The 22,894-nt window shown below is 35.8% G+C and overlaps 1 protein-coding gene across 1 annotated transcript in view; it reads right to left on the bottom strand.

Moving 5' to 3' along the window:
- The window catches only part of LOC145991001 (14 kDa phosphohistidine phosphatase-like), a 665,202-nt gene that overhangs the window by 620,039 nt on the left and 22,269 nt on the right, over positions 1 to 22,894 (bottom strand). Inside the window, exon 2 of the mRNA XM_083126652.1 lies at positions 19,259 to 19,447. Within this exon, the coding sequence (XP_082982778.1) occupies positions 19,259 to 19,424 (166 nt within the window). The 5' untranslated portion in view covers positions 19,425 to 19,447. The remainder of the gene's footprint in view (positions 1 to 19,258; positions 19,448 to 22,894) is intronic.

Below are 22,894 nucleotides of genomic sequence, written 5' to 3'. Positions count from 1 at the left end.
AAATTTAAAGCATGCAAGATTATTTATTTTCTTTCAAATATCAACACTACGTGTTGAGATATATTCACATACTTCTTATTGGTTCCCTTCATTAAATTTCTGTAAACTGCAAATGTATAATGACTACTTTGCGCAAATTTTCAATTGAACATGTTGTTAGCCTATTGCCAGCCAACAAAAAATGTACCTAGAGAAGCTTCTTTCTTAACTGATTGTCTGACACAAGAAGCAAATTTAATCCACTTTGTAACAACTAAGTGTATATATAAGATTCTTTAAACATTGGAAAAGCAAAAAATGACCAAAAAAATATTAAAATATGATCAATCCCATACTCCATTAAAGCACCATAAATTAATTAATTCTTCATGACTAATCCTAATTGCTCAGTCGACTCCCAATACACTCCCAGAAATTGGGTGCATTCACTTCAAAATTTAACAAAAGCAAGTGGCTTATGTTTTTAAAGTTGATAACAGAAACAGTGTTCAGTTAAGCATTCTAGACGAATAACCTCCAAAAAACTATGGGCTAGCCCCAAAAAGTTAGTGCAAAATGCATGAACCAGGTCGGAATCTCAGGTTTTTGTATTGTATAAATTAATCAAGAATAAATGGTTGCATGAGTTTTCAAAATTCAAAAATGAGATTTGTATTTCAAAATTACACAACATAAACTTCATGTCTAGAATCCCACCCCTAAACATAGTGAGTTAATAGGAAACCAGAACAACTATTAATTTCAGTACAATAACAGTATGAAATGTGAAGAATAAAGAAAAGCAGTCCTTCCAGACATTCATTCATCTGGTGTACTGAGTGCAAGTCCATCCCAAAGAAATAGTGAATTGGAAATAAAAACTAATGTTTATTATTATTAGTTTAAAATAATAATTGTCACTTCTACCACTTACTTTTACATCATGAATATCTCCCCCATTAACCTTCCCCAACAAAAATTAAATTTCTGACAACTCCCACAGTAGCAAGCAAATAAATAAAACTCTTTGAACTTAAAGCTAAAGTCTACCTTTGGGATACACACATTCAAAATGTACAAAACAAGGTAGACAGAAAGGGTGAGGAAGGGAGGGAGAGAGAGGGGGAGGGATGTAATTGCTGGTGGTGCAACAGTGGGCAGCTATTGAAGAAATCAAACATGACAAATGGTTCTTAGCCATTCGAAATTGATTATTTCAATGTGTTGAATAATTCTGCTACAAAGCTATGGTATTCAACAACAATTTTTGACATACTTGTCCCTGAATGCATTTTTCCAGCAATGTGTTCAACTTATACATGATCATATTTACTTACCGGAGTTGTATAATTCATTTGGCCTATTTTTTATGCATTTCTATGCAAGCTATAATATGGTTCGAAACTAAAACATTATCTGAGATATGAGAAAACTGAAGAAGCTTCTTCTACCAAATGTTGAAACATGGACAAGTGTATGTGGAAAAAGGAATGAGCTATTATGAAACACGTTACAAAGAGAGAGTTGTAAAAAATTTAATCAAAAAAATGCAGGAATTTGTGCCATTTCAGCACACGAATGACATATCAAGCTCCTTGCATTCAAACGAGAGGTTTCTGATTAACTTGGCAAGCACTGAAGTACACAAAAATAAAAATAAAACAGAGTAAAATCTAACTTTTAAAGTAGATATTTACCTTAGGTGCAAGAGCAAATGTTAAGTGATATAAAAGGATACAACAGTACTGAATGTAGAGGAAACCTTATGGATGACTTCTTGCAGCTAAGAAAATTTGCGTAAACATCCCTCCCCCCAAAGATGCTTCATTGTCTTCAAACCCGCCCCCCCTCACACACACACCTTTTCCCAAAGTCAATCAAGCATCCATTCACCCAGGAATTTCCACTTTGACCACTGACTACATAAGCTAATATGATACAACATTGAATTGTAATAAAGCCAATATAAGGTTGACACAATAAGTGCACATTTTAATAACTGTGCTATCTCCTTTAATAAGTGATGATAAATACTTATTCAAGTTGTTGAATATTTTGAAATTTCATAAATTGGGCATATCTTAAAAACCTTTACATTTTGTAATATTAATGATTCATTATAATTTGGCTTAAACATGTTTCTAAATGTTATTTATTATGAACTTCATTAAAATCAGAGTAAATTGTATTTCACAAGCATAAGACAAATCAAGAGGGAGGGGTGTTACATATCTTTTACCTCGAGAATAACTCTGTGCAGCATCTTATCTAAAAATCAGAGCAATGATGGCAATAAGAATATAAAAATGTATGAAAATATTTCTACACTATCATGTCTGAAATATAAATATGTGAAATATATAAAATACTTTTATCTATTTTGAGCTGAAATCAATTTTCAAGTGTTTTATGTGTTTCTGTTCTGTCAATGATTTCAGAGATTAAAAAAAATAGTACATATAAAGTCACCAACTGCTGAAATAAGACTACAAGTGAACTGAATGAGAAATAATCTCTCATGTATTTATATATTTTATTTCTCTATATATAATTATTGCTTTACAAGGTTCGTCATTCCCTGGTATCAAACTGTATCATGAATCACTCATACGTTGAACTTCATTCAATGACTAGGCATCAATATTTTTGCATTTGATTAATATATGCTTATTAGAGGTCAAGGAGTTGGCACGTCACAGAGCCAAATGGAGGCTTTTCACTGAAGCCCTATGCTCCTGATGAAGCAAAAGGAATTAAGTCAAGTCAAGAATCCAAACAAAATATTAATTTTCAATATACATATGTTTTATTCATTGTAAGAAAAGTGTACTTCTTTTACACAAAACACTCAAATTTTAAGAAGTTTAAATAGTTTTAACAAGGGAAAAAGAAGTGATACAGCTTATCAAATATGATATTTCTATGTGCTAAAAACATAGTTAAGTGGAGATATTCTTTCAATAAAAATCTATTCATGTTATTTTTATGGAAGAATGTTGATGTAATCACAATGTTAAATGATATAATGAGAAACTAGTCCACCATTGTCAACTTTTGTAGAAAATTGTATAAACCAAATAAAATGTTTATTATTTGTATATACAGTATATGTATTTTAATAAAATGTTGAATAAAGCATACAATGTTAAGTACTTTGGAACAGAACTTTGTCATTTCTTCAATAGCAACCACTCACTATCAGGTTTATTATCACAGCATCCTAAAGCCTTCCATCTGTCCTACCATGGGCAAGATCAATTCAATGTTCACTATCCTTGTTAATTTTCTTTCAGTCTTCCCATCTTATGTAGAAAAAAAACAAAACAGGCTTGACCAGGACGTAAACCTGGGTCTCGTGCATACCATGCCATTTCTCTACCAACTAAACTATCAACCCAGCTCTGATTTCACCTTATTCTTCGCTTTTGCTGTTTCACCTAGTGTGTTACTGTAATGAAATCTGGTGGCTTTGAAACACTGACGACATCAATGGTACCTCGTTTCTCCTGGTGTAGAGCTCTAAATTACCTCATGATTCAGGTTTTGAGTTTTTGTTTTAACTCTAATTTATACACAGACAGGTTAATCGGGGGTTGGACCTACAGTCAAAAGTGGGATCCAAAAAAAACTATGTGCCTCCAGCATGAATCGAACATGGGGTCCGTCCCTTATGATCTGGAACACACAGGAGATGTATAGTGTAGAAATTTCAGTGACAAATTAGGCCAACCTTGATTTCATCTCATTTCCCAATTAAGCTGTTATACCAGAGTGGAAAGTTTCACTTAAATGTCTACAACACACAAAAATGTGCTTGGTGTAAATTTTATGTGAGAAAATATGAAATAACCTAAAATTAAAATTGTTGTGGGATCCTCTAGGTATATGTACTCGAAGGAACAGAATATATATGTGGACAATTTAAGAATTTGTACACATAAATAATGAGAGAATAAATGTATGGAAAAATAAGAAACGTGGTGAATTGTGAAGCATGCCAATGTTACCAGATATTCGTGTATGCCACAAGGCAATAGGGCACTTCCATGTGAAGCTATGTGGGTAATGTGTACCACACTAACCCAGGGTGACTACTCTAGGACCATGATAAAATTCAAATATAATTCCTGGTTTTCAAGGAGAACTTTCCAAAAGTTCAAGTAGATGTTTTTTCTATTTCAACCTTACATATTACCGCCTCTCAACATCCACACACAATATCTTAATAATATAAAGGGTCTATGTGATTCCAACATCCAAAAATTATAATTCAAATAAACTGTATACGTAATATAATTAAAATATTTAATTTAAGGTGCTGAGTTTCTATTTACAATCAGAGGCGCAACCATGAATTTTTATCAGGATAAACGTACTAATAATAATAATAGTGTTAATAATAATGTTATTATAACATTATTATTATTGATTTATTTTATTTTACTTTGCTTCTTGTGCCACGTTTGGCTAATTTGCGAAGATGGGGATGAGTAATAAGATGAAATTGATGAATGGACAGTCACAAACATCCATGCCTGCCGGGACCAAAATTATTGTTGTTATTATTATTAGTAGTAGTAGTAGTAGCAGTAGTAGTATCAAAGACGTTATCATCCTCGTAAATTATGCAAAAAGGGGGTAGAAGTTGTTGCTAGAGCATTTGTGTTTGAACAAACTATTTCAATTATTTTTTTTCAACACATGGCACAGTAGTTCGGATCCCACTTTAAACTGTAGGTCCAGTCCTGATTAGCCTTTCTGCCCATAAAGTGGACTTTAAACCACAAATCAATCAATCAATTTTACCATTTAGATAGTTCGGTATCCAGGGCTGACTCCGCCGCCCCCTACCTATGGTTATAAACTTGACAAGAGTAGGAAAAGCAGGAATTGCGAGCGAAGCAAGCAAGAAAATTTTAAGAAAATAATTTTTATTTGCATAAAATGTGAATAGGTTTTGGATTTAAAAAGTTGTAATTTTACACGTCTACGGAGAAAAATTCAAGTAGAATTCACGCATAATTCCCGGAGCCAATAATTCACCCATAATTCCCAGAATTCAAGGAATTGCCGGTGAGTAGCCACCCTGTAACCTTAAAGCAGAACCGTTCTGCACAAAGATGGCAATCATTGTTCCATGTCCAAAGGTACCCCAGAGGCAAGTTGATGTTGCAGAATACTTGGAATACATAGCATATGTAATGTGCAATTTGGGGTCAAGCTTAAGTTGGCTTGATAGATGAGTTGTAAAGAATTAGCATGAAAACCAAAGACCCAGGTTTTATCCCTGGATGAACTTCACATTTTCAATAACTTTTCAGTACATTCAAGCACCGTGTATGTTATAAGAAAGAACTTTCATAATAAAGGTAAAGTGCTCCCCTGTGCATAGCACCACGCCATGAAGGCGTATAGGGGGTGTGGGGGTAACGCCCCACACTTTCTTGATCCGGTCGTGAGTGGGGGTGATATGATCAGCATCACGCCCCTGACTGCCTTTACCCCCCAGGGTTTCCCCCAGGTACTCATGTTATTCGACGCTGGGTGGGCGCCGGGGCCGCTTGCATCGTTAGAAAAGTTCCCGGATTTGAACCGGCCGGGGATCGAACCCGGGACCTTTAGCATGGTAGTCAGACGCGTTACCGACTGAGCCACCGCGGCATAAATTATTGAATTTGCTTATAATTTGATGAACAATTTAAATTAATTATATTGTATTCTTGTATGTGTAATATACCAAAACATTAAATAATTTTAACAACTGAAGAAATAAAAAGTTCTCATTCATAACAATATTTGTAAGATGACTGTGGATACACAGACAACTTGTAAAGGTTTGAAAACAATAACTTCTAAAATAACCAGGTTAAGAATCCAGGTCTGGACATGGGTGTTCTTTGTAAGTGTGCTTTCGTCAATTCCATCACATCATCACTCATCCTTGCATCACGATTAGTCAAAAGTGGCAGAAAAGCTACTTAAAATAACAACTGACTTTTGTAGTTTTATTTTTTCTTGCTCTAAAGTCAGTCTTAGTCTTATGTAGCAGTACCATTCAAGTATCTGCATATGCGATTTAGTTTTCTTATGAGGGAAAAGAGACACGTGGTTCACAACAAATTTTGTGGGACCCTGAATTCCTTAGAACCTCACATTCACTCAGTACTTGAAATATAAGAAGCCAAATGAATATTATTGAAGAAACTACAAAAAGGTGTAGTACACAGCACCAAGTGTATTTTCCAGTCTTGTTGCAGTAGGTTATAATGTTAAACAGGATGTCTAACAGTCATGAAAAGTAAAGAAATCAACAAGTAGATCAAGAACTCAATAAATAGTCAAGAAATTATACTAATTGTCAATAATTTTTGCTATCACAATGACTGATTGATTGAATTAGTTGTTTTGACTTCACTTTTCTGCCCCTTTTGGCTAATCACGAAGATGAGGATAAGTGGTGGTAAAATAAGATTGATGAAGGAACAATGACAAATCAAGGTGTCTACTATTTTGTGAAAACAAAATTCCCTGACTTTTCCAGGTTTTCCACACCAAGAACAAAAATTTTTCAGACCAGCTCATTAGAGCAATTAATGTACATGAACATGTATGTACAGTATCAGCGATTAGGGGTGTGTGTGGGGGAGATTGTCCCCTACATTTTGCATCAACAGTATGGTCTCTTAATGCTATCCCTTATCTACCAAGAAAAAAATAACTGTCCTTGCCCCAAGCCAAAAGTTTTGGCACCCAGTCAAAGGTGATATACGTAAGAAAATCAGAGCACTTAAATGAAAATTCACACTTAGTCACACTCAAGTTTAAAACCGTAAATTGTAGTACACTTCTGTTCACAAAAAGTGGCACACTCGTTTGAGTTGAAGTCCAGCTTCGTGGTCGGAAGTACAGCCAAAGTAAGTGTTCGGAAAGTAGCAGTGTTGCTTACTATCAATCAATGTATGCATATGCAGGGAATTTCGTCTCTCTCAGACTCAAAGAAAAGGACTAACGGAAAGAGTGCAGCGTAAATATTAATTAACTGGAATTTCCACGTCTACAATCAAAGTAATGTAAATGTGAAATATTCCTGAAATTTATTTTAAAAAGAACGCGTTTTGTATGTTCATGATGAAGTGGTTATCACAAATCGTTAGAATGCGAGGGCCCCGGGTTCGATTTTGGCCTGAGCATGGGTGTTCTTTTTGAGTCTCTCTTCATCATCGCGAGTAGCCGAAAATGGAAGAAAAGCAATACTAAATAACGAAAAGGAAAAAATGCAATAAGAACAAGCGAGATAGAAATAGTGCTGTTGCAATTCCTGAAAATGATGCAAGAAAAAATCTTTCGGAAATAGTGTTATCCTAGTCCAGGAGAAGGCTTGAAGAATAAATGAACTCCTTCCCCATACACTTTGGCAAACAGAATCGCAAAGTTGGAAATGAATAAGAGATGGGAAAAATAATAGAAATCCTAAAGAAAGAAGAATTTATGTCACACTCAGGAGGGCACATCAGTCATCCAGGCTATTAAAAATAAGTCAATGGTTGTCCTCTCATTTAACTTTTAACAGTATATGGAATTTTTGTAAAATAAAAATTGTCGGGCTTTACTTGTTTTACACGTGCACATTGGTTTCGTAATGAAGCACAAAAATAGAATTGTGACTCTCGTAAAATTCTTACCGAATGAATGAATGTCTCCGTACATTCCAGAATAATGACTCTTCATTTTGAAATAAATAGTTTAAAATAAAAAAAATATATATATGTGCCGTTGGTTAATGAGATTCGTCACATAGCAGAATCCGCTATATTGACAGAAACTAGAGAACAGTTATCATTTAGGGTTGCAAACACTAATCTTCCACAAAAGCACGATTTCCCAGTCTTCATTAATTTTCATGCACAAGCTTCACTTGTATTTTGTCAGCAATGTGTACAGCATATGAACCCTATCTGATGAAGCGTATTGCTTTCAAATTAATGTAATTAGCGAGAAACGACATCAAAATTTCGAGCTGGACAGGAAAAGATACAATCTTATGGATAAATTACTCGAATAGCTTGGTTTCTTCACTGTGGCTTGTCGGTTAAAGGCCAGCTTTGTAAGCTGAAATCCTAGGTTCGAGTCCGCGTGTCTCCAAAATATTTTTCTTACCGAATGGGTGCTACATAATGTATTTTATTCTCGTCACACCAATTGCAGCCTGAAACTTTGTTATTGTTTGCGTGCCAAGAAGAAAATATGTATGAAACTACTACTCATTCAGAGAACGTGACTGCTACTCGAGACTACTTGAAATTGAGCTTTTTTAGTTGCTGCTAAGCCTCGATACTTAAAACAAGTGCTAAAATTGAAAATGGTTGTGTGATAAAACACACCGTTAATATTCTGAAAAAGAAAACCACAGAAATTAAGTGGAATAAGTTGTGAGGAACATCAGCAGATGTATTTTAAGATGTTCCATCATTCACATGTCACTCTCCTCGTTTTATACATAGATAGATATTTAGATATTTACAAGAGACCCACTCGATGAATGCTCGCACCTTAAGAGTAATTTTCAGATGGGAAAGAAAGAAAGCCTGGTCCAAATTGTAATGTCAAGACATGCGCAGATTGAAGATGTTATTATCAGAAACAAACAGAATTAATCAGTAACTACAATTACTCATATGGCATTTAGAATAGAACTGTAAAATATGTATTTTAGATAATTAGCTGGTTGAATTATTCTTCTTATATTATACTTATTATACAGAGTGTCCGAAAAGTCACGCAACCCGGTGTTTACGACCGTATAACGGAATAGCAAAACGGAATGAGAAGAAACGCTTTCTGCCAAGAGAATGCCCTGTATATTGGGAAAATTTAGAGAGACAAACATATGTAAGAACATGCATGTTTTAATAACAAATAAGCAAAGTGTTGCCAAAGGCGGAAAAAAAATATTTGCAAATCGTGTGTATTGATGCACAGAACCCATTGAGGTAAATTATCGCAACATTTCACAATACCAACGAACAATTTGGATGGCCATCTAATGAATTTGACAGAAAAAGAACTTTGACGAAGTTTCAAAAACATTGCAGACGGGAATAAATGGGCTGTTCCAAAAATCGATGTTTTCACAATATTACGAGGGACACTGGCAACACTGTTGGTGTCACGTGTCACTAACAGATGTGTTTTACCTCAGGCTATCACACTAAGGCACTTTTAACGACAAAGGAGAAAGTTGGTTATTCTCGAACATATGCAATAAATTACATACACCTTGCAACCCTGAAATGTGGGTATCCCTAAATGCATCTCTTATGCGAGAATATGACGATGTTCGGATATATTCATCAACAATAAACACTCTTTTCTGTGTAGAATATGGCATTTTGAAAACACACACACGATGTCAGCATAAGTAGACACAATCTGGAATGCCGTTCGCGACAAACAGCAACCACTTAAGGCACAGAACACATAACAATTGATACATGTTCTTCTGTACCCACATTTCAGGGTTGCAAGGTGTATGTAATTTATTGCATATGTTCGAGAATAACCAACTTTCTCCTTTGTCGTTAAAAGTACCTTAGTGTGATAGCCTGAGGTAAAACACATCTGTTAGTGACACGTGACAGCAACAGTGTTGCCAGTGTCCCTCGTAATATTGTGAAAACATCGATTTTTGGAACAGCCCATTTATTCCCGTCTGCAATGTTTTTGAAACTTCGTCAAAGTTCTTTTTCTGTCAAATTCATTAGATGGCCATCCAAATTGTTCGTTGGTATTGTGAAATGTTGCGATAATTTACCTCAATGGGTTCTGTGCATCAATACACACGATTTGCAAATATTTTTTTTCCGCCTTTGGCAACACTTTGCTTATTTGTTATTAAAACATGCATGTTCTTACATATGTTTGTCTCTCTAAATTTTCCCAATATACAGGGCATTCTCTTGGCAGAAAGCGTTTCTTCTCATTCCGTTTCGCTATTCCGTTATACGGTCGTAAACACCGGGTTGCGTGACTTTTCGGACACTCCGTATTTCTGCATACTTCTGCTTTCGAGGTGCAATTTAAGCGAAACAGCTGAATCCGGACTGCAATATAATATTAATAGCAATACAACCATTGCAGTATAGAGAGATGAAAGGGACAAATATGTTGTTTCCATTCACATTACACTACGCAGGTAACGTCTGGGGTAACTTATCATATGAATTGGTTTTTAAGTAAATTTGACATTACATTCCATGGAATGTTTGTTTCATTGTTACGAACTATCTGAATAAAGGCTTCCTCTTCTCTGTTGGCTTTCGCGGGAGCTGCTTTAGACTTCCAAGGTCAAGTATTCGCCGTGTTCGAGTAAGGTAAGCACCAGTGACGTAGTCACGTGAACCTGTCAATCCAGCTGTTCGTTCTCTGCAACCAAGAAGCAGAAACAATTCATTTTGCTGTGGTATAAATTAACAAACTGCTGGACTTCAACTCAAACGAGTGTGTCACTTTTTGTGAACAGAAGTGTACATCAGATTAATCTTTTCAGCACAAAGCATACTTTATCCTCTTGTACCTGTATATTTATGGGAATTTACCAATATACTGGCAAGCTTTCATTATCACATTATGTGAAATTATTGGCCTCCCTTCACCCCTTTTAGCCATCTGATCCACCCACACATTATAAAATAATTGTTTTACCAATTTTTTGGAGTTTATTTCCATAACAATTCACTAGTCATAAGAAATTATATATATGTTTATAAACTGAATGTAATTTTGTGCAATAGTTTTCTTCCTTTAAAATAAATGCACAATTTGAATACTTGAAATGTTTTTCTAACATAGAATTGGTGTTCATTAACATGTAAAAGTTTAAAAAAAACTCATTACTCGAAAAAACACAACTACACTATTTTCTTCTGTAATACATTGACCTTTTCACCAACTTCTTGGATTTCCTTTGCAGATCTCTTGACGATTTTAGCTTTCTTTGTACTCAGTTCTTTCAGTTCTGCCATACTTATTTTCCTCTCTTCTAAATGAGTCTTCTGAGTTTCAGTTGCATCATGCTTCCTTTTCACTGCTTCTATCCATCTGCATTCCTTGCTGCATGGATTACAGATTTTGTTATAGGGACTTTTTCAACCTCTCCATAAGTTACAATTACATCATGTATACATCGTTGGCCAATAAGTGAGTCCTCATCAAGATTATCCACAAGGCATTGCTTATTTACAGAGAAACTGCACTCAACAGAAGCATTTCCATGTGAAAGCATTAAAATCTTCTTGACAAACAGTATAAAGGCACTGTTGTTACAGTCTTCAAGAACTGTCATCTACATCAGATCCAGCGGATCAACAGCAATGTCAAAATTTTTCATTCTTGCAATCACACTGTCATAAGTCAGTATAGAACAGTTTTATATCCAGTGACGTGCACTGAGGAGTAGCTAGTCTAGCAGAGATAGATCAATCAATCTCACGTCTCTAATTATTTTCAAATCAAAATATTTATTATCTTGAAGCCTCAGTTCATATTCAACATTTCTTTCCACGCGCTTCTCGTCCCTCTATGTGATCAGCTAGCAAGGCTGAATGCCCTAGCTGGCTCTTCTTCTGCCTTACCAGATCCAGGTATAGACAACTGCCCGAAGCGAAAGGGAAGATTTTTTGCCTGTACCTCCCTTGCCGCCTCGCTACCCGCTCCCATGGTTGAAAGCCCGTGCTTTCAGGTCCTCCAGTCTATCTCCTATAGGACAGATAGGGGATAGGTTTCCCTTAGATTCCTTTGTAAATCCTCTAAAGAACTCAGGGGGAAATTTTCTGCAGTACTTAAGTTCTCTGTATTTACACAACCTTTTAAACGTTGTACAATATGTATGTATAATATGGGATGTAGTTTTATTTGTATATGAATGGGAACGTACTTGTATTATGTGCAGACAAAAATGTTATGGTTTCTTTTCTTTTTCAAATATGGAATATATAATGATTAAATAACAAATATTTGCTCACGCTTTCTCTCTCGCTCTCGTTTTAGTAGTGTTTTATTTAAATATACTAATAATTTGGCCTCCAATAAAAAATGGGTAAGCTAAACAGTCATAAATACGGATGTATTAATTTGGGCAAGAAAACTAATTGTTGTTGTTGGTTTGGTTTATTTTACTTCACCTTTCTGCCACATTTGGTTATCGCGAAAATGAGGATGAGTGATGATATAATGAAATTGATGAAGGGACCTCACAAAGAACAATTCAGGCCGGGATTCAAACCTGTGACGAGCGCGCATTCTTGTTCCTATGTGTTGTACTCTACAGTGAATAATGAAATAATTTGGAATGAAAAATGTATCCTAGAACTAAAAAAGCCAAATGAATATTTTTGAAGAAACTACAAAAAAGTGTGTTTTGTTACCTGTTCATCCCCTCTAATATATTTAATTTTTGCCACCTTCCATCACTTTTTCTAGCTGTATAGATTTAATCGCGATAAGTAGCTAATGAGCTTATGGAAGTCACGAGGGACAATCATAAACAGAGAACTCTGGACTCCTGATTTCACAGTGCCCTGCAAATGCACTGGGAGGAAATTATTTGTATTTTCCCTCCTTTCTTTAGCGTTTCTATTCCATCACTTTACATAAATTCTGCCATGACGGTGAACGTTGATTAAATTAAATGGATGAAAAGTTGTTACAAAGGAACACTCATGCACAGGCCAGGGCTCGAACCCGGATCCTTCAGTAACGAGATCGTGAGATGAAGAAATTAGGGAAATCAAGCAATGCAATTTTTTTTGGAAAAACGTTAATCATACGCAAATATGGTGTTTCAAAAATCCAATTGAAATTTACGTACCACTGAGTAAATACGCAGTTTGCTTTACCGATACCCAAGTATCCGAATAATTACACATTTCCACTCATCTTTGTTGTCGGCCGACCTCCGTGGGGGAGTGCAAGTTGCCCCGGATCGGTACCAGGTGGACGCACATAGTGGTTTGGATCCCACTTTAAATTGTGGGCTCAGTCCCGATTAGCTTTTATGTACATAAAGTGGACTTAAACACCAAATCAACCAACCGTGGGGGAGTGGTTATCACTGCACGCTATGACACCAGGAGTTCCGGGTTCGAACCCCGACCTCGGCATGGGTGTTTTTTTTTTTTGTGTTTGTATCTTCATTAATTGTATTGTACCATCTTCGCGATTAACCAAATGTGACAGCGATGCTAAGTAGCATAAATCAAATCATTGATTGATTGTTTGATTTGGTTTGTTTTACTTCGGTTTTTCTACACTTTTGGCTAATCGTCAAGATGGTACGATAAAATTGATGAAGGGACAAACACAAATAACACCCATTCCCAGGTCGGGGTTCGAACCCGGGATCTCTGGCTTAATAGTCAAATCAACATGTTTTGGATTTTCGAAAGTGGGTGGGATTAACATGTGCTTCTTTTCAGTAGTCCTTCCTCATTTTGCAATCCTTTCCTTTCTTTGATGTTCTATTTTTAGGAATACTGGGCCCTAAAGGGGGGGAGGGAGATTATGACCCACACCAACCTCCCTTGGGCACGCCACTGATTGCTACCCCAACTGTCGACATCACCGCACGTCAGGGCCAGAAAAATGGCGCTTTTCAACTAGGACTTGTAATGCCACATTAACTTGGTCTTCACCTACTTTTTCATCCAAAACAGATGCTGGAGAGAGACATTTTTGCAAAGTTATGTCTTTATGTAGATTCTACTCAAATGACAGGTGGAATCTTGACAAAATGAAACAACTAAATCTTGACATTGAAGATTACTCATGCACCAATAAAAAAAAACATTTTAAGCAAAGTTGAAAAGGAGAATCTTATGTGCCAGTTACATTCATTTGTCTTACTGTATCAATGAAAGGCTCGGGTGTAAAGCATGGTAAGTGACATTTTGGTCATTTCTGAGTTCATTGAGAAAAAAAGTTAGAACCTTTACCGTGGATAAATTGTTTTAAGTTGTATTTACCAATTTCAGAAAGCTTCACTAAATCCAATGCAAATTGCATGACATGGCAATTTCACTTGAAAATTTAAGAATGGGACATTTTACTTTGTAACTAAAAAATGATCAAAATGTCACTTACCATGTTTTACACCCGAGTCCTTCAAATATTGGTATCTCAATAACAACCAGAGGCATAAGAACAAATTTTCGTGCAATGATGAATCAAAATAACATGAATTGATTTAATATACCTACCAGGCTCCGGGAGACAAGACATCAACCTAAAATTATCTATAATTATATCAGAAGTTAGTAAATGAGAAGATCTAAAAGTTTTCCAGAGATCCTGCAATTAGAGTTTAATGTGGCACATCTTTACTGCCCCATCCATCTATTAAAGAATAATTTCATTACATCTTAAAATTCTGAACCAAGAAACTATTTCTAATATTTTTATTTATTCCATGTACTTTGCTATGTATTTTCAAATGTGGAAAGTAGTTCCATGGCTTGGGAGTTTGGCGATCTCTGCTCTAGACTAACTACAGATAACAATTAGGGTTAAGCCAATACTGCCGCTGCTGTACCTGTACTGAAATATCAGTTGGAATTTCTTCACCAATACCACACACTATATGCAGGATCTCCCCAAATGCACAGCAATGTTTTCATGGAATCTAATTATCCTGGGAATTATACCAAATTTTAAGTTTTGCACCAGTATTGTATGACAAAGGATTTTCTAGCTAATTTGCAGCTATTTTAAAATTCCAATATAGTTTTGAATATTGCAATGCAGTTGATTACCAGCCCTGGAAACATATTTAAAATGAGAAACAGACAAGCTAATAGATATGTGATCCTTGCTACAACAGCCTGGGTTATGAGCAGACAGAAGCATTTAAAGTCCCTCAGTTGTGCTTCTTTGGGACTCATTCATCAATCATAAGATTTTACCTGAGCTTTGTATATTTTGCTTCAGATTCCATGAAATTTTTCAGTTCTCTGGTGTGTGAGAATCCTATAACTTCTCTAATTGTGAAACATTTCAATTCCAATTGTTATATAAATAAAAGTTAAAATGACCATACAACTGTAAATTAAGAAAGATTTCAAAGTAATCAAAATCTTATATAAAAACAATTTGCAGAGTCCAAACCTACTGATAAGCTAAGGTATGGCATCAGACAGCATTTGTTATGGATAGAGATCTTTGTTTAACATGGAGATAGAAACTACAAGTTCCAGGTGTAAGGTATGCTTTGTCATTGAATGAATACCACCTGCTGCAGCCAACATCCAAATTTTTAAACAATCTCTATTGTGCAAGGTCTACAAAAATACAATTTTTTCCAGAAAAATAGTAAATTTTCCTGACTTTTCCAGGAAAAATAAAATTCCCTGACTTTTCCAGACTGGTAGATACCCTGCAAATATATATAGGGATGACCAACACAAGTTCCACATAAAATTATACATGCTTGAGTTTCTGCCAGAGCCTCGCTACTCATCCAAATGCAGTCCAGGATACATTAATAGATACAGCTTCACAGAGGCGTATATTCCAGGCTATGTAGGCTATCTGCGAAGCCCAGACTCAGAAGAGAAGAAAAAAAAATCTATCACAAAGTGTGCATAAATTGTTCATTTCAATGAGATGATGATGGCATTTCAGGAGTTGGCACACTTATTTCTTAGAAGTTGTTACACTGGGAGTTGTTGGCTATCTTGCCCGCTATCCGCAGGGAGCTGCGTGCATTGAGCTTGGCAGTCTTCTTGCTATGATAGTCAGTGTTGCGGACTCATTATTCCCAGCGTGGCATCTTCCCTACAAGGGCGGGGTTTTGGAGTGAAACTATTACAGGAAAGGGGAAAATGGTTGCTGATGACAGAAACTTCCCTCCGGGCCAAGGACATCGCTTTCCAAACACTTGCAAACGAGCACGACAAGAGAGCGTTGACCTCTGAAAGAACCAGAGTACCTGCATTACAATGTTGACTAGAAGTTCGGGAGATTTGTTAGCTGACCGGAACTGGTTTATGACTGCATCTAAAAATAACCGATTGACAGAGGGCAGAGGCAAGTAGGGTAGTTTGATTGGAAATTGCATCCGGGAATGTTGAAGGAAGTTTGTTTCCTTGTGGTCAGTTCGTACGTGAATTATATTTTTGTGTTGTGTTGTGCTGTGTTGTTTAGTGAACTAAAATGAGTGACATAATTAAGGATCTATTGACAACACAGCTGTTCTATCTATCAAGAAAAGTGTTCTGAAAATAAAACAGTGGTCCGATGAAACATTTTATGAAAGTGTGACATTTAAATTTACCCAGGAGAAGAGTAGAATGGAGTTACTATTGAAATGAATTTTTGAAGGTAACAAGTTTATTATATATTATGTGTTATATTTTATTTTCACAAGTAGATCTGCATAAATATGTCACAATATGGGCCCTTATTTTTTATAAGCATGAAATACGTACTTTCCTTATTTTTTCTCTTAATGATTAAATGTGCATTTTCATAATTATTTGTGAAGTGTATATTTATAATCACAATGTCACATCACTTCAATATACGAACAAATATATAAATGTACGAAAAAGAGATACCTCCGCAAATATCTGTCCATTCGAATGCTATGATATGATGAGATAGCCCAGGTTTTGAACCCAGCATACGCCACTGCAGCTTCAATTTTCTAATATCTTAAATAGTCTTTTGGTAGGGGGTTTTCATTAAATAAATATTTATTTCCTTAACTGCTAATTTCAGCTTTACCTAAGTAGTGGTGAAATAAATTTAAAAAAGTTAAAAAAAAAAAGGTAAAGTGTTCCTCTGTGCTTAGCACCACGCTATGAAGGCATATAGGGGGTGTGGCGGTAACACCCCACACTTAATTAATAAATTAAGGTTAAATTAAGGAATAAATTAAGGTTAAGAAAAAAGAAAAAAGGTCCACAAAAAGTCAAGAATTTTGGATTTGTCATTTTGGTAGTCACTCTGTTAAACCACCTTGACTGATTTTGTTCAAATGCAATACCAGGAATATACGTGATGCTCTAAAATTTACCAAGAGTTTTGTAAATGTCAATCTGTGAATCGTCTGCAGAAATTGGAGCACTCACTCAAAACCAAAAAGAGCTATAGTTAGGGCAGACCACCGAAGGAGCAAAAAATATTTAAAAACGTTTGTAAAGGGTGAATGTCACGAGACATGTAAAATGAAAGTATTGTTAATAAAGCATTGTAAGTATTATTAATTAATAGTATGTACTTTCAGTTTGCAAATAAATAATTCTAAAAATGTTCTTGCTCACTTTGCTTGCAGTAAGCCCATTTCTTTGTCACATCAAATTTGTGGTTATTATTACTACAAAACAATTGTTCTGAAGTGTTGTATGTATAACTAACTCTGTGTATTCTTTACTCGACATACGGAATAGTAATGCACTGTCAATTATTCAATATACAGAGAATAAATAATTCTGAATGTGCATTAATAAGTCCTCTTTGCTGCAACTAAGAAACATGAGATTGTTAGAGTCAAGAAACGAGAGATAAGAAATAATTCTTGAAGCTTTCCTGGAGGCGAATATTGAAAAGGTTTTCTCGAGTAACCAGCCAGGTGATTTCCGGAAAGGCTTCCGAGCTTTCGAGAGCTAACGTCACTCTCATCTTCAGGGAATGAAGATCTTAGATGCAAAATTCATACTTTATGGATGCCGTACCAGCCCAGAGTTGTTATTTGCACGCAAAAATTAAACAAAAGTGCAAGTTAAGAAAATTATATTTTTCTCTAACATGTGGTGGGAGCTCTAAAATATATATTTTTGCCCCGGACACAGAAATTACTAGGTAAGAATCTGAACACATGCGTACATATATCAATTTCACAACTTCCTATGATATGAAGACATTTTAAAAATTTGGATATAAAGTAATGCTACATACCTACACATTCACACATGTGTTACACACACACACACATTATATACTGTGTATGAGTCACCAACAGGTTGTCCAGTTTGCTTACCCAGATAAAATGACATTTGGTATTTTTAAAGATCTGACATCCCTTGAAATTTGAGATTCTCAAATCTGGTGAATATCAGATTTCAGTCAACATAAATAAAGGCTTAAAAATGCTGAAGTAAGCAAAAATGGGAGAATAGACATTTTTAGGCATGATTAAGCAAAATAGGCACTAACCCTCAAAATAGGCATTTATATACACACTATAAAAATGTGTTTTCAGACTAGAAACACCATGAAACGAACTTTACACATTAAAGCCTACGTTTTATTACAAAGGAATAAAAAAGGCAAATAGGCAAAAATCAGCACCCTACTTATAAATAAATAAAATGTATTTTCCAGCAAACGTGACACACACTTGTGAAAAAATCTGATGAAATTGAAATAACTAATAACTGATCCTGTTCCATTGCAATGAGACATGGTGAAATTTCCAAGCACACTGCATGAATATATTTGCTATCGAGGAGCTTTCAGACCAAAGTGACAAGCGACAGGAGATGGGGTAGGGGGCTGGGGGGATCAGTCTGTAGGCAAGCATTCACAGCACATGCACGGACAGACTGAGGTGACACGATGAACACCATTGTGAAAATGGCCCACTCCATACAAACGAGATCGACAAGTTTAGCTTATCATCTTTCTTCTGTTCGAAAGCTTGGTTCCATTCATTATTGAGAGTCACTTCCAAGCAACACACTTTTCTTATCAGTTTGAAAGCTCCCTTGAGGTGGCCACTTGTATGTAGAATGTTATTTACAGAGATAATTGAATATGAAAAAATTGCATTATTTTGTTATACATAATTTATATCAGAATGCAAAAAAAAAAAATCCATAATATTACTATTCTTGTAGTATTTCAATTGAGCCTAAGTATATCCTACAGATGCCCGACCCTGTGGCCGAGTGGTTAGCACATCGCGCTGCGACGCCAAGGGTCCCGGGTTCGAATCCCGGTCGGGCTTGGTTGTTTGTGAATGTCCATTCATCAATTTCATCATTTCATCACTCATCCCCATCTTCGCAAATTAGCCAAGAGGCACAAAACGCGAAGTAAAATAAACTAAATCAACAACAACATATCCTACAGAAGTGCTATTCTACCACATTGCATGTTACAAAACCATCAGCTGGAAAACAATTATTCTGGATCTAACAATTCACATAATTTGCAAATTCTACTGAATCTGCTACAGCATTTCAGACCGTTTATTCGCCGCTACAAATATAAAACTGGTACTCACCATGATAAGCTGCCCACCTATATCCTCTTACAATTATCTTGCTATCTTCTGGTTTACCCCGTGGAACACGAACTTTTATTTGAATATACTTGAATTTTCCTTCAGCATCAATATCAACATCAGGCATACCATCCAGCTTTTCAGACCAATTGGTTTCAGATGCCATTTTTATTTTCACTACTTTCACAGCTGAAAAAACAAACGATGCCTCATGTACTTTCATGCACAATGTAAATATTATCATAATATTGTGCATACTATTAGCAGAAAATCTAAACATCTTGACGTTTAGACTTGGTGTGAAGGGACTGCATCAGATCAAGTATTATTAGAAGCAATGGTACAACTTACGCAGAGTTTAATACAACTCTGTAATTAAGCTCAGGTTTTCATTATGTTCACATACAGGCATGCCTTCCTCCCCTGGAAATGAAGGTTCTCCTAAAAAGTTTATATTTTACACATAATTTCATTTCAGTCACTGTAAATTATTATAAGGGTGTTGAAGGAACATGATAATTTCAGACTGAAGCAGTGGTTTTCTAATTGGGCATCACTATTATGGGAAAAAATATGCCTCCTCGAAAAAATTACCTTGCTTGCCCCTCCCTGGAAAAAATCCTGTGGACAGGGTGTCCAGCTTAAAAAATATAATGAAACAAAAATTAAAAACTTGAAAGTTTATTAAGATATATCCTTAGTTTTATTTCTACAGCTACAGCAGTGGCTTTCAACTGCTGGGGCACAGACTGCTGGCTTCAATTATAGTTGGCTGCAAGAGGTTCTCATGGAATTTGATATTTTGGTTTTCTAAGCATTTTTCATGAATACATATTTTATAATCGAAATATTCTGAGGAGAACAATATTCATGATTGTGTTGAAAAGCTCAGACCCAGAAAACCTAAATAACTTCTGTGTAGCAAATGTCAGTGACCAAGGTGAATATTGTTTAAACATGGAAGTATTCACGAATGATCACAAATTTTCACACATCGGAATATTTCAACATTTGGGAAAGCAATTACCATTGTTTATGACCAGTTGTAAATATTGCCTGCAAGCCGAATACAACAATGGGCAAGTAAGTATACTCTGTTCTCAAAACTGAACAAAACACTATCTGTGTTGCAAATGTCAATGACCAATCAGCAAGGAATTATGTATGAAGTTTTCATACAGAAACTGAAATCAAGGCAACCTGTATCCAGTTCTCAAATCTACTAATAATTGAAAACTGTTTCTTCGTATAGAAGTGTGTAAGTGCTTGTAAAAGCAATATATTGATTGATTGATTTGGTGTTTTAAGTCTACTTTATGCACAGTAAGGCTAATCGGGACTGGACCTACAGTCTAAAGAAGGAACTGAACCACTATGTGTCAAACCCGGGACCCCTTGATTACAAGACGACGACGCTACCACTGCACCATCGGGGAGGCCCCATTTAAAAGCAATAGGCCTACAGATTTAAATGTTAATATGAATAGCAGACAAGGTACTATAATTTTGATGTTAAGGGGGGAAAAACACACACAGAAGAAAAACACTCTTAAGTAAGCCACATGGGAGATTCACCACACTACAACTTGCAACATTAAGCTACACTGATTTTTCTCTTTATTGATAACATAAACATGGTTATAATGCACATCATAGATCATACATCTGCATAACAGCAAAACAAAAAGCATATTGGGGTTATACAACAGTCAACCACCAATGTACCTTATAACTAGAGCCCAGATTTGTATGTAATTAGTCTAAAGCCCGGATTTTTATGTAATATCAACCCCTAAAATATGTACATAAATATGTAATAAAAATGTCTGAAATACATAAAAAATATGTAAATTCATAATGAAATATGTACTATAAATATTTATTCCAAACGTTACTTCCTATTTTTGTTACATTTTTTCCTCACAAAGGGATATGTTTATTTCAAAAAGACTTACAAAAATTGAAGTTACAATATTACAATGCTTACATTAAGTATTTTTTATGTTCTTATAGAGCAAAAATATTAACCACAATTTGAATATATTCAATATTTAATATACAATGTCACCAGGTACCATTCAAAATGTTCAGTAGTAAATTTTCGTTGCCCAAATTTTTCACTCAAAAAGCACTTACAAAAATTCAGGTTACCTTTGATCTTGGGGCAGGCACTGTATTTAATTATTTAACTTACAATACGTTACCAGGTACATTTCCAAATGTTCAGAAGTAAATGTTTGTCGCCGATCAGATAATATGTTCTTGTACGCAGAGAAACTTCTCTCCACGTCACAAGAAGTAACCGGAGGGTAGTTCAGGAGGTGAATGTGGTCGGGAGAAATATCATTGGGAGGGTTAACTGTTTCACCATTGAGAATGCGGCTCACTGTAAATAAGCTGACGTAACCTGGGTTTCTTTCAGTCACTGCGTCAAATTTTCTTCGAGCTTTCTCTCCCACATCTCCTCCAACAGCAGACAGTTTCTTTCTTGCATCCTCATATATATCCATGGCTTCCAGGAGAGGAAGCCCAACAGTTTCAAGTTTTTTTATGCTTGTATCAATCGAACCAAAATTGCTGTTTATGTATGCCATATCGCAAGCAAGTTTGGTGTCCTTGAAGAGATTTTGAGCAGTGCGTACCGATACAGCTGAGTCCGCCGAAAATGAGTCAAGCACAGATTTCACTTCTTCAAAATGTTCGTTGTAAAACTTACTTGCCCGGATCCAAGTGCCCCATCTAGTAAGAATAGGTTCCGGAGGAAGTGGTACACCTGGCAATTGTTCCTTGTAAACTTGCACACGTTGTGGTGCCTTCAGAAACACCTTTCTCGTGGAAGAAATAAGTTGGTTGACTTCCGGGAAATTGCCTCTCACCTCCTCAGCAATGCGTTGGAGAGCATGTGCCAAGCAAGTAAAGTGGATCAAGTTAGGATAAAACACTCTAAGTGCCGTAGCAGCTTTTAACATGTATGACGCACTGTCTGTGAACATGAGAAGAATTCTCTCTTCTTGTACGCCATCCGGATACAACAATTTAAGACTGCCATTCACAAATCGTGCTATGGTGGAATGATTAGTATGCTCTAGAACTTTGCATGCAATGAGATGTGGTGTAGATGGAGAATCAGCAATTAGCGTTCCAACAATGAAATTACTTACATACCGTCCCAAAGCATCAGTTGTTTCATCGATGGAAATCCACACATAGGAACTGCCTACTTCTGCCCTAATTGATTCTAAAGTTTCTTTGTAGGAATGTGGAAGATATCGCTTTCGAAGGGTTGACTAGTCAGGAAGTTTACGGCCACAATATTTTTCCAGAAAATCCCGGAACTTCGGTACTTGAATTTTATACCAAGGGATGTTTGCTGCAATCATTGCTTCGCACATTTCCTTGTAAAACACACTGAATGAAGAATCCTCTTGCATCTGGGTTAGTAAAACTTGCTTCTTTTCACTCCGTAGTTGTTTGTTTTTCACATGAAGTGAAGTGCGAACATGTTGATCTAATTGAGACTTCATAGTGCACCCAACTTTTTTATCGCACACTCGACAAAAAATAACTTTAACATCCGTAGTAAATGCAGTGATTTATCCACACCCCCCTAACACCCCCCCAACACCCTCCCAAATT

This window comes from Lepisma saccharinum, chromosome 8, assembly GCF_977018435.1.
Source record: "Lepisma saccharinum chromosome 8, izLepSacc3.1, whole genome shotgun sequence".
NCBI classification, from domain to species: Eukaryota; Metazoa; Arthropoda; class Insecta; order Zygentoma; family Lepismatidae; genus Lepisma; species Lepisma saccharinum.
This window is presented reverse-complemented; position numbering and strand designations above follow the sequence as displayed.